General features: G+C 43.5%; 1 protein-coding gene across 6 annotated transcripts in view; it reads left to right on the top strand.

The window, feature by feature from the left end:
- The window catches only part of arhgap22a (Rho GTPase activating protein 22a), a 309,850-nt gene that overhangs the window by 230,698 nt on the left and 65,249 nt on the right, over positions 1–13,903 (top strand). For 4 of the 6 annotated variants that reach the window (XR_011962303.1, XM_072583180.1, XM_072583181.1 and 1 more), the window contains one exon: positions 10,990–11,124. The exons of the other annotated variants lie outside the window; for them this stretch is intronic. Coding sequence is in view for 3 of the 4 variants with exons in the window: in XM_072583180.1 (XP_072439281.1) it covers positions 10,990–11,124 (135 nt within the window). In the remaining variant the exon portion in view is untranslated. The remainder of the gene's footprint in view (positions 1–10,989; positions 11,125–13,903) is intronic. 6 annotated transcript variants of the gene reach the window in all.

Raw genomic sequence — 13,903 nt, 5'->3', positions numbered from 1 at the left:
AGTAACACTTTTCTCATGACACAAGGTTCTGATTCATTCATGACCTCTGCAGATGTCACTGAATGTATAAATGCGATCTCTGCCACTATACGAAGGATCAGATTCGGAAAACCATGTGACAAACGAAATTGTCCTATCCTTCCAACTCCCAAAGATAGGAGAAGCTGGTTGGTCAGGAATTTACTCCTGTAATTCATGTGTGTTGTACTCCAGTTACACCACCTGTAAGCACAGAGGGAGTTGCCTCTCAGAAGGAAGGAAAAGCAACTAAGGGGTGAATTCTGGATCGAGATCAAGAGTCTCATTGAAAATACAAATCTAGCCTCTTGAAGTGAGAATTCCTTATTTCTTGCCCATGTCCAGTGATGTGAGAGAGATTGGGGTGGCATGGTAGCTCTGTGGTTAGCACTGCTGCCCCACAGCGCCAGGGTCCCAGGTTCGATTCCAGCCTCGGGTAACTGTCTGTGTGGAGTTTGCATGTTCTCCCCGCGTGTGCGTGGGTTTCCTCCGGGTGCTCTGGTTTCCTCCCATAGTTCAATGGTGTGCAGGTTAGAGTGGACTGTCCATGCTAAATTACTCATAGTCTTCAGGGATATGCAGCTAGGTGGATTAACCATGGGAAATGTAGGCTTATTCAGGATAAGGTAGGGTCTGGGTGAGATGCTGTTCGGAGGGTTGGTGTGGCCGAATGGCCTGCTTCCACACTGTAGGGATTCTAAATAAAAAAGATTGGAGCGTGTGCTGATTGTTTCTTTCTGCAATTCATTTGCTGGGCACCAGTCTGTCACCAGAGGCTGTAATTTGAGGAACACCCCATATCTAACCTCAGGAGCAGAATAGGTAAACATGGATGCTGGTGCCAATTCAGTAAAATCCATTAATAGAAAAGAGAACATGCAGTCTGGAAGGTCATCATCCTGAAATGTTAACACAGTTCTGTCTCCACAGATGGTGTTGAATGGTTTCAGAACTCTCTGTTTATGTGTCAGCTTTCCAGTCTCCACAGTGTTATGTGTCCGCACAGTCTAACATGAAGGCAGTAAAACAAAATCAGTTATTGCTGAGTGTTTCAGGCAGAAGTTAGATGCTGTTCATGTGGAGTCGGGCAAAGTAGTTCACAGAAACCCTCAGATACTACAGTAGCCACATTCCTGAGTGGGCTTTGTGTAGATTCTGTCATATTACTCATGTAATCAGACTGACGTCAGTAATAAGGGGTGAAAATATTCTCTCTTGACACATTTTAGATTTAATGCCGGTCCATCTTCGGTCACGTCACCACGCTGGGGTTTTCTCTATAAAACCGCCCTGAGCATGGTACTTCTGTGGAATAGTGAATACCATTTCTGGAGCTGAACTCTAAAAGGCCATGACTGGGAGAGGGGCTGAATACATTTCAATTCTACTCACAATTTTGTGGAACTTGTTTTGATTTGGTGCCACATTATGAAGAAGATGCAATGAGACATTGCCTGCCCATTTCACATTTCTGGAAAAGCACAGCAGGTCAGGCAGCATCTGAGAAGCAGGACTTCATTAGGGCTCATGTCCGAAACGTTGTCTCTCCAGCTCCTCGGATGCTGCCTGACCTGCTGTGCTTATCCAGCGCCACACTTTTTGACTCTGATCTGCAGTCCTCACTTTCTCCGTTGTACGTTTCTCCCCATTTTATTCCACGCCGAGGTTAGAGGTGACCAACTTGAACAAGGATTCATCAGGCTCCTTCACCAAGAGTAACTCTGTAGTCTACACCCTTCCTTGTTACTTTCAAGTTGCATTTATCCTCTTTGTATCCTGAAAAGATTATGCAGAAAATAACCCCAAGATTAATTTTGACTTTGAATAACAGCATAACCACAGGAGGAATAATGGTGGGGTGGGGGAAGAGGGATGGTCCAAAACTGCATGGTTTACACTTTCATCCCATGTATCAATGAGGCACACACATCCCTTTCGACTGCCTGACCTGTGTCTAGTCCTGCTTTTCTGCCAATAGCTGACAACTCTTAGAAAGAATGTCTCGAGCAATGGACAAGTGAAGCACATCACTACCCTGGGCTGATAGGTAGCTAATATTATTCATACCACACAAGTGTCTCTAATGACCACCACCAGTAAGAGAAATTTGAACCATCTCTTTTAATATTCAACGGCATTGCCATCGTTGAATCCCCAACTATCAATATTCTGACCATTGGCCAGATACTGAACTGGACCGACCTTATGAATATGAACACTGTGATTGGGTCAGACACTGTGAATTCTGAAGTAATTTACTCTCCAAAATATGTCTGGCTAAGAGGCTTGGACATTACCACTGTGCCAAAGACCTCCAGAGTGAGAATGGTAAACGATCAAAGACGCGTACTTACAGAGATGAGCAATTAACTTCACTTGCCAAAAATTCCCACCATCTACAGGGCGCAAGACTGGAGTGGGAAGGAATGCTCTCCATTTCCCTGGATGACAGCAGCACCTACACCACTCAGAATTTGACACCATCCAGGAACATACACACACATGAAAGAGATTGTTCAGTCCATTGATCCTGCCTGATATCGCATCCTCAGATCAACATCCTAATTACCCCTCATAACCTTTCACCTCCTTGCTTACCAAAAATCCATCTACCCCAGCCTTCAGAATATTTAAGGACTCAGCTTCAACCACCTTTACTGGAAAACTTTAAAAAAACTCATGGCCATCAGTGAATATACTTCACCTAATCCCTCTGTTTAAATTTTTATACAGCGACCCCTGGTTGTTGATTCTCCCAAAGAGAAACCTCCTCTTCACATCTACCCTGCCAAGATCCACACAAACTTAAATAAAAACCAAAAGAACTGCGGGTGCTGTAAATCAGAGACAAAAACAGAAAGTGCTGGAAAAGCTCAGCAGATCTAGCAGCATCTATGGACGGAAATCGGAGTCACTGTTTCGGATCCAGTGACTCTTTCTCAGAACCCAGAGTTAACCCTCTCTGCTACCTCTAACTCATTCATGCCCTTTCATAAACACTGCACACAGTACTCCAGAAGTGGTCCCACCATTGCCCTAATTCCCATCATTGACCCTATCTATACCCCTCAATTTTATAAACCTCTATAAGGTCATTTCCCAACCTCCTACACTCCACTGAGAAAACTCCCAGACCATCCAGCCTTTGTTTATTCCTCAAACTTTCCATACCTGGCAGCATCCTGTTAAATCTCTTCTGAACCCTCTCCAACTTAATAATATCCTTCCTATGGCAAGGAAGACCAGAACTGGGCTTCTTCATCTATACTCATTCCCCTCAGCTTCTTGAATTTCAGATTGTTTAAATACCAGTGCTTGAACATTTGCAGTGGACTTGGGAGCTGGAGAAAGGCCATTCAGCCCCTGGCTCCCATTCCATCATTCAAGTTTCCATCGTGGCTGATCTACATCTAAATTCTATTCACCTATCTTCTATGACATTGCTAGGGTTGTGCTGCTCAGAAAACCCATCAATGGTCTGTGTTAGATTCATAGAAATACAGAAAACAGGAGTAGGCCATTCAGCCCTTCAAGCCTGCTCCAGCATTTCTTATGCTCATGGCTGATCTTCCAATTTAATAGCCTGTCCCCACTCACCCCCATATCCTTTGATAGATTGTTACTGAGAAGAATAAAGTAGACAGGAGTTTTGGAGTTCAATGTAGCTAAGTGTGAGGTGATTCACTTTGGTAAGAGTAACAAAAAGATGGGGTACTGGGCTAATGGCCGGATACTTGGTAGTGTGGATGAGCAGAGGGATCTTGGTGTCCATGTACACAGATCTTTGAAAGTTGCCAGCCAGTAAATAGTGCTGTGAAGAAGGTATATGGCGTACTGGCTTTTATTGGTAGAGGAATTGAGTTCCGGAGTCCTGAGGTCATGTTGCAGTTGTATAAGACTCTGGTGCGGCCGCATCTGAAGTATTGTGTGCAGTTTTGGTCGCCATACTATAGGAAGGATGTGGAGGCACTGGAACGGGTGCAGAGGAGGTTTACCAGGATGTTGCCTGGTATGGTAGGAAGATCGTATGAGGAAAGGCTGAGGCACTTGGGGTTGTTTTCATTGGAGAAAAGAAGGTTTAGGGGTGACTTGATAGAGGTGTACAAGATGATTAGGGGGTTAGATAGGGTTGACAGTGAGAACCTTTTTCCATGTATGGAGTCAGCTATTACAAGGGGGCATAGCTTTAAATTAAAGGGTGGTAGGTATAGGACAGATGTTAGGGGTAGGTTCTTCACTCAGCGAGTCGTGAGTTCATGGAATGCCCTACCAGTAGCAGTGGTGGACTCTCCCTCTTTATGGGCATTTAAGCGGGCATTGGATAGGCATATGGAGGATAGTGGGCTAGTGTAGGTTAGGTGGGCTTGGATCGGCGCAACATCGAGGGCCAAAGAGCCTGTACTGCGCTGTATTTTTCTATGTTCGATGTTCTAGGACAGCCTGGCAGTTTAAGCTCAGAAGAATAAGAGACGATCCCATTGAAGCGTATTGAGATCGTGTGGCGTCTTGACAGGCTGTTGTTCACAATTTATTGGAGGAGAGGCAACTTTTTCAAACAGATTCTTTTAGCTTTCCTATTACTTTGCGTGACAAAGTACTGCAGATACTGGAGATCTGAAAGAAAACAACGTGCCAGAGAAACCCAGCGGGTCTGGTAACGTCTGTGGAGAGGAAAACAGAATTCAAGTCTAATATGACTCTTCTGAGGGAAAGCAGTCTTTCTGATTGGTGCCCCATTCACCTTCTCCAACATTCACTCCCTTCACCATTGATAGTGCAGGAGAAAAGTGGAATCAATCAGATCAGCCACCATTTAATTGAATGCCAGAGGAGGTTCAAGGGTCTTAATTGTCTATCAACTCCTATTTATCATGTTCTATTTCATACACTGTTGTAATTGCATTTGTCCAAAGTCAATTTTCACATCACACCAAGATCATAGAATCCCTACAGTGTGGATGTTGGCCCTTCAGCCCATCCACTCTGAATAGCATCACCCAGACTACCCCATCCCTGTAGCCCTGCATTTCCCAAAAACAAGAAGCAGAGAAGCCTTATAATTTGATGACATCACTAACAAGCTGAGTATAACTCATACAGTTGGCATGGCAATCTGACAGAAAATGTTCCTAACTACACAGTTGCACCCAACTCAACGCAAGGGAACAGTCTTACTACTGATGGCCCCATATGTTATTTTGTACTTTAGATCTATATGCGCTCATTTCCTGTGTGTCAACCAAATCTTCTTATACGGTGTAAATGTCCAGCCCAGCATCAGTGGGTAGGATGGTGAAAAAGTGACAGCAGTGTGGGCAGGACAAGGAGTAAGAAAGTTGGGAATAATACATGAAGAAAATGTCGTTGAAATTGAGAGTATTAAAATATAGCCTCAAAAGACAATGAACAAAGAAGCAAACAGATGGAGTGATTGGGTAATGAAGGTAGATGGATGTTCAGCCATTAAAAGAGGATTGAATTGTTGTGTCTCAGGGACATATGCCTGACCCAAATGCCCTTATATTCTCAACCACGTGGAATCATTGTGTGCTCTTGTTCAACTTGGTGCTGTATAGCTGTTATTAATAGAGTTGCTAAACTTCAGTCAAAATAAAATAACGACAATGCTCCTTACCACCATGATTGCCACTGGATGGATCGTGATGCCTGTGATTTGATGTGGAAGATGCAAGTAAAACTCTGGGTGCAGCTGAAAATAGTTTCCCCAGACCACCATTTTCTGCTCCTTGTTAGGAAGAGAGTGTTCACATTGCAGATAGCTTCTGAAGTCTCGAGTGTTTTAAAGGAATAACTGAACAGGAAAATCCATCTCAATTGAAAAATATTCATAATTTTATTTCTTAAATGTTACAAAATTTACACGTCCAAAATGAGTCAGTGTTTGGTAAGAGCTGTTCGAGGAATTCAGTTTATAAAACTGTAATCATTTTCCACTCCACAATTAACTATCCATTGATTGTTTTGTGGGCAAGTTTCTCAAGAGCAATGCAGAAAATAATTTTCACTTCACTCCACTTCAGATTTTTCGCTACCTTAATCCCAACCCCCTCCGCACTTTCAGTACTTTCTAGGTCTGTTCCCATTGCAATTCCCCAGGTAGCTTCACCTGTGAAGTACCATGGTCTAAATCAGCCACAGGGTACACTTGTAATGGAGTGGGTAGTGTCCCGATCTCTGAGCTAGAATGCCTAGATTCAAGTCCCACTTGCTCCAGAGGTATGTGTAACAACATTTCCAACAGGAAAATATCTCAATCCAGGACAGAATAAATATTAGATTCACTGCAAATCAGGAAGCCTCATTACAACACAGAATGCACTGAGATACAAAACAATTATATTATCCAATGTATAAATGGTGGATATCCCTGGCAACTGAGGCTGCCATCTCTGGGGACAGAAAAAGATTTCAGGCTGATAGCTTTATTATCCAGATTACTGGGTAACAGGATATTGCTCTAATCAGGAATTCAAAACCAATTGAGCCCATTCTGATTAAAGTCATAACAAAAACACAAAGGAGACTTGAGACATTAACGTAAACAAGAGATGCACCGATTAGCCACAGGAATGTATAAGTTATTTTTTCAATTAATCTGTTTGGGTACATTACGGATATGTCTCTGGGGCACATGGAACTTGAACCTGGGCCTTCTAGTCAAGAGCTGGGACACTGTCACTGTGTCACAAAAGCCTTTAAAATGGATTGCATTAACATTTAACAACAATCAGGGCAACACATCACAAGGTGGGATAGTGAGTTTTGGGTTATCGTGAGATATCATACATTGTCCAGGAAGGATATTCGATACAACATTATAATTTATTCGATAACTAGACCATATTGAAGTTTCAATTGGAAAACAAGCCCCAATAGCATCAGTGTTGATTAACTCCAGTTACAACAGTAATTGTCCCCATTGACAGTCACCCTCAACTCAATGACTGGAACTCTGAGATAACCTCCCCCCCCCCCCCCCCCCGACTATAATAGGTCTACGTGACCCCTTAATCATCCCATCTTATCTGATTGTTTAAAAGATAGATTCTTGCCAAAGTCCTGCAAGGTGGTTCCTCTCAATGGCCGTTCTGTGAAGATTGACAGTGACACAGTCCCTGTCCTGGGACATACTGGACTGCCATCAAATTGTTGTTAATATCCTGAGCACAGAACAAAGTATTCTGCCTGGAGGTCAGTGTTGAGTGGGGTCCCACAGGGCTCTGTTCTTGGGCCTCTGCTCTTTGTAGTTTTTATGAATGACTTGGATGAGGAGGTTGAGGGGTGGGTTAGTAAATTTGCAGATGACACAAAGGTTGGAGGTGCTGTCAATAGTATCGAGGGCTATTGCAGGCTGCAGCGCGACATAGACAGGATGCAGAGCTGGGCTGAGAAATGGCAGATGGGGTTCAAAATGCAAAGTGATGCATTTTGGAGGGTCGAACTCAAATGCTGAATATAGGATTAAAGACCGGATTCTTGGCAGTGTGGATGAACAGTATCTGGGTGTGCAAGTACAAAGTTCCCTCTAAGTTGCCACCCAAGTGGATAAGATTGTTAAGAAAGCATATGGTGTTTTGGCTTTCATTAACAGGGGGATCGAATTTAAGAGCTGCAAGGTTTTGCTACAGCTCTACAAGTCCCTGGTGAGACCACACTTGGACTATTGTGTTCAATTCTGGTCGCCCTACTATAGGAAAGATACAGAGGCTTTCGAGAGGGTGCAAAGAAGGTTTACCAGGACACTGCCTAGATGGCTTGCCTTATGAAGAGACGTTGAATAAGCTTGGACTTTTCTCTCTGGAGAGAAGGAGGAACAGAGGAGACCTGGTCAAGATATACTAGATAATGAGAGGAATAGATAGGGTCAATAGCCAGAGACTTTTCCCCAGGGCAGGATTGACTGGTACGGGAAGTCATACTTTGAAGATATTAGGAGGAAGGTATAAAGGAGACATCAAAGGTAGGTTCTTTATGCAGAGAGTTGTGAATGTATGGAATATGTTGCCAGCTGTGGTGGTGGAAGCAGAGTCATTAGGGACATTTAAGCATCTGCTGGACATGCACATGGATAGCGGTGAGTTGAGGGGTGCGTAGGTTAAGTTATTATATTTTACATTAGGATTAAACCTTGGCACAATATCGTGGGCCTACGGGCCTGTTCTGTGCTGTACTTTTCTATGTTCTATGTTCTAACAATCACAGCCCTGTGGGAATATAGCTAGACAGCAGGTTTGTACATCAAAACCGTGGGAAACATCCTCTGGAGTCTGTGGAAATATGTGACTCCCAATGGGATGTGCTGTTAAATGATCAGCAGCTTCATAGACACCAGTTTGAGAAATACAACATCACTGTTGAAAATGTAACTACTGTCAAGAGGTGTCATCCACATCTCCAACTTCGTTTTCAATGTAAACTCACTATTCATTGCAGAGTCTAATTTTCACTTATCCAGAACATTAAAGAAAGAAGTCCACTTAATAAAAAAACTTAATGCCTGGGGTAGAAATTGTCCACTGTTTCACTGAGGCACCATCTGTGTTCCACCAGTGCAGACTTGATGGGCTGAAGGGACTATTTCTGTGCTGTAGACCTGTGATTCAATGAGTCAAAATCACCATTTACAGAGGTTTTGAGGAGTGGAACTCCTGTGAGTTGCTGGGCGAAATTGTTCATTCATTTGGATGAAGGAGGAAGAAAGGTGATATTTATACAGCACCTCGTAACATTGTCAGGACCTGCTGGGCGATCTTTGAAGGGTGTTCACAATTCTTGGTCAGTTGAGCAAACAATTGGCACTCTGTGAGGGCCCACTAACAGAAATTGAGATAAATATCCAGCAAATCTCTTCTCTGTTCGATGGGCAGTTTTTGACCTGTAATAGCTGCTGTACATTAACTTGATATGGAGGTGCCAGTGTTGGACTGGGGTGGACAAAGTCAGAAGTCACATGACACCAGGTTATAGTCCAATAGGTTTATTTGAAATCACAAGCTTGCGGAGTGCTGCTCCTTCGTCAGGTGAACCAGGGTTCTGATGAAGAGTCATTTAGACTCAAAAGTTACCTTGCTCTCTCTCCCCATGGATGCTGCCTGACCCGTTGTGATTTCCAGCATTTTTTTTGTTTTTAGTACAGATTCCAGCACTTGCAGTCATTTGCTCCTAACTCTGTGTATAGCTGTGATTGAAGTATCTCTGTCAAAAGGATTGTATTTTGGAAAACCCTTCTACGACATTCACCTATCCTTTGACGTTGAGTTTCTGCAGATATTCAAATGCAGTATCCATTTCTTCTGTGGACTCTAGATAAGCACAGAATCTGGGCTATTGGAAAACTGAATGATCAAACATTGCACTGGTCAATGTATTGAACATTTTGTTTGGAAGCAGAGACATGTTGGCGGGATTGAATTCAGCGACTGCACTTGTGCAGCTGCTGATTCATGACCCCGATTTATCCCAGCAATTTCACGAGTTGTTTCCGAGTGACAGAGATTCAGTTTCACCTGTGACTGTACTGTCAGTGACGACCTTTCCGGAAAAAAAAAATGCCCTGTCAGACTCGTGTGACCTTGTGAGGAGGCCGAAGAGGGCTAAATAAACGTTTCGGGCCCGAGGTAACGTGTCTCCAAATTTATTGTCTGCGTTCTCAGCTTTGGCATTAACAAATCATCCGATGAACAAATTGTGTCACCATTTAAAATTGTCTGTCTGGGTAAATACTCACTGAAGTTGTCTGTGCGACTAATCAGCCACGCAATGACTTCTGGTCTGTGTTGTTGCCAAAGTAGATGAAAGATCTTAAGTAGCGCAGTGCGCCATGTTTTGATTTGATTTACAAGGCAACCACATTCTGTATAAGAGGTTTCTGAGCTCTGTCTCATTCTCTCTAATGTTGCTAGATTCTGCAGGCCTATGACAGTAGGATATTTATAGTGGGTAATGGGTAAATGTGCGTCCTTTAGGCTAGCATCCAGCTGGATGGGAGGTTTGGGAGAAAGTGACTTAGGATCAGAACATGGAAAAGACAGTGTAATTGTAATCAACTGCTATGCAAAATGTACTATTGCCCAGCAAATGATCAGAGTATCCTCATACGCAGGGAGCAATCATTAAGTTTAAGCCTTTTGAGCTCTATTTTACAGCTGTTGAAAGGAACTCTGACCAACTCTCTGAATCATAAATGCTGCAGTCAGAGATCGTGTCAGGACTGAGCTTGGAGAGCTTGTTGGCAGTTCAAACAGTCTCACCGGTTTAGAGGTTAGGAACTTTGCCAATAAATGCTGAAAATTTTCCTGATGGGAGCACCACCCCAAAGGGGGCCCAGGGAGTAGGCCTACCACTGTTTTTGGCTTGAGGCTGCCAGGTGTTGGCACCGAGTGTGATTTATTGTCTGCACCACTCAAATAATAAGCAAAATCACTGACCTAGCCCCATAACCTTGTTGCTATTTCCAGCCAAGCTCTAGATCATTAACTGTTTCTCCAAACGGACTCTTGATTATCCCTGTTAACTGCAACCTCAAAGCAACCCGTTGGAAGGCCTGACTTGTGTATACTGGTCAAATCAGGGATGCCGGTCCAATACCACCTCTCAGTTGGTTAGAAGCGGTCAACAGATGACTGATGGTACCATAGGCCCAGGATGTCCAGAAGGTGGGGAAACCCGCTTTGTATTCACTTCACATGTTCCCCACCGCCCCCCCGCCACCTCCCCCCGCCACCTCCCCCCCAAAACCTTTCCTTTCAGTCAACCATTTATTGATTCAACGTCAGTCTAGTGTCTTACCAACTCCCCATTTCCCAGCCTGGGAACAGCCCTTTAGACACTGATTGCAGGTGGGCCTTCTGGTAGATCAGGCATCTGTCATGTTATTGTCACTTCTTCTAGAGGAATGCAGTCAGAGTCGTGACAACTCAAATTGTTGATTCTCCTTTGTTTCTGTTCTAGGGGGTGCTGGGGACCGGGACCGGGACCGGATGGCTGTCAATCATGAAGCATTTCTTCTTATGGCCAACTCCCAGAATGACATGGAGGATTGGGTGAAAGCCATTAGGCGAGTGATATGGGCTCCATTTGGTGGAGGTACTCCAATACATTTGTATTCAGTACCAACATTAGATCCAATTGACTGCATTCAGCTCATTTTCAGGCCCAATCTAACAGCCTCCAGTTACTGATCCTTTACATCCAGCCAGGAGGGCATCCAGATTCTTCAGTTACCCCCCACGCCCCCATACTCTCTCAATACTTGATATGGGGTGGATTCCACATAATGACATCCAGCCATGTTTCCACATGTGTGATCTAGAAAAGCAGTGTCCCCTTAATAAAGGCAACCTTTTTTGAACGCTAGTCAAAATTGGGATTGACTTAAATCAAGGAAATCCGAGCCCCAACATCATTCTTATAAGTCGAGAGTATGGTGCTGGAAAAGTACAGCAGGTCAGGCAGCATCCGAGGGGCAGGAAGATCGACATTTCAGGCAAAAGCCCTTCATTAGGAATGAGGCTGGAAGCCTCAGGGGTGAAGAAATAAATGGGAAGGGATGGGGCTGGTGGGAATGTAACTGTGAATAGCAACCCTTCCCATTTATCTCTCCACTCCCGAAGCTCCCAGCCTCATTCCTGATGAAGGGCTTTTGCCCGAAACGTCAATTCTCCAGCTCCTCAGACGCTGCCTGACCTGCTGTGCTTTTCCAGGACCACACTCTCGGCTTTAATCTCCAGCATCTGCAGTCCTCACTTTCGCCAATCATTCTTATAAGCCCCATCCTACAGTGGCCGGGAGCAGTCACGGTTCGAATATTTTCAGCTTCTTCCCAATAGGCTGAGATAAAACAAACATCAAATCCACCTCTGTAACATTACCCAATTTTATCACAGCTCATCTGCTGTTGAAACTCTCATTCATGCCTTCCTTACTTCTAGACTTAATTATTCCAACATATTCCTGACTAATCTCCCACATTCCATCCATTCTAAACTTGAGGTCATCCAGAACTCTACTGCCTCTGTTTTAACATGCACCAAGTCCCATTCACTTATCACCTACACTGGCTCCTAGTCAGGAAATGTTTCGATTTTTGAGATATTGAGACTCATCTAATTCTGACCTCCTGAGCATCCTGGACTTCAGTGGTTCCACCATTGGTAACTGTGCCTTTCATTATTGAGATCCCAAGCTCCAGAAATCCTTTTCAACACATTTCCATTTCTCAAACTTCCCTTTAAAACTGACCTCTCCAATGAAATTATTGTTATCTAACCTAATCTTATTTCTTGGCTCTGTCTCTGTCCTATTTTGTTCTTTGTGATGTTTTATGATGTTAAAAGTGCTATATAACTAAAGTTGTTGTTGTTGTAGACTGCACATTGTTACTCTAGTTACTGATTTTTCACATGTGAATGTAAGGCTTTTTACCTGTTTCTTATTTTAAAACATCCCTTTTCATGGAAAAAAAAATGACTTCAGAGCCGAATGTCATTTATCACCATGTTGTCATCTTAAGATGCTGTATATTAACCATATTAACTGAAGTGGAATGTATGTGTTTGTGGAAGCTTTATATTTAAAGACCTATCATTGAGTCCACAGAGGTCACTGTCATTATCTTCTCAATAATCTCTAGTTTTGGCCGGTCAGTGCCAACCTGAACCATTCTCCAGTAGGAATTGTCCAGTTAGTGCGAAGGGCTTACACCTTGTCTTGAACACTGAGGGTTTTCCTGCCGGGGAGCTTCTGTCTATATCTAATCTGCGTGGATGGACCAAACTCAATGGAAGTTCTGTGGGGAGAAATCCAGAGTTGAGGTTTCAGGTCGCGTGACCCTTCCTGTGTTCTGAGAAAGGATCACTCGACCTGAAATGTTAACTCTGATTTCTTTCCACAGATGCTACCAGAGGGGCTGAGCTTTTCCAGCAATTTCTACTTTTGCTTCTGATTTACGGCATCCACACTTCTTTTGGTTTTTATTCAATGATTTGCTCAGTGGACCTCTCCATCATTTTGCTCATTCCTCAGATGCCACTGAATTGATGTTACAAAGAGATTCTATGGCTCATGAAATGCTGGAAAGGTTGAACTCTCACCAGTTTCTAGTGCCCCCATGACATTCAGTCAACATCAGAGTGAGATTTCAGTTGTCCAGATCAAGGGAAAGGATGTCCATTCTCAGCTTGCCCTCTGTACCTGAAACAAGCAAAGCAAGTTGTTTTTATTTGGCTGTTCTCTCTTCTGTCTTTTTTTTTGCCATTTCATGAAACTTAGTTAAGCTCAGACCAAGAAGAGCTTTGGTTCTTAATGCCAATCATGAAAATCACACTCATTGCTTCCTTAAAATTATAACAAGAAGGGAGACAACCTTAATACACTACCAGATGGCCACTCAACACTACCTTGAAACCATAATCCATGAATCACTCGGCCCATCATGTCTGCTCCGAGTTTCCATGAGGTCATGGCTCATCTGATTGATTCCCTTACGGATTAGAAGTCTCTCTGTCTCAGTCTTGAATAGACTCTTAACGACCCAACCTCAACAATCCTCTGTGGTGAAGAACTCTCCACATTCACTACTCTCAAAGAAAATCCTCCTCATTTCTGTCTTAAATGTGTGACGTCTTATTCTGAGATTATGTCCTCTGGTCTGGCACGCCCCTACAAAGGGAAACGGTCTTCTCCAGGGCAGTTAGGGTAGGCAAAAAATACAGACCTAGTCAGCAATGCCCAAATGTAGAAGAAAATACGTGCTCCTGAATCACACCACTAGATGATATTGGACCTGAATATTCCTGCATTAACATTGACCGCTAATGAGACTTATAGACTCCCTATAGTGTGGAACCAGGCCTTTTGGCCCATC

This window comes from Chiloscyllium punctatum, chromosome 13, assembly GCF_047496795.1.
Source record: "Chiloscyllium punctatum isolate Juve2018m chromosome 13, sChiPun1.3, whole genome shotgun sequence".
NCBI classification, from domain to species: domain Eukaryota; kingdom Metazoa; phylum Chordata; class Chondrichthyes; order Orectolobiformes; family Hemiscylliidae; genus Chiloscyllium; species Chiloscyllium punctatum.
This window is presented reverse-complemented; position numbering and strand designations above follow the sequence as displayed.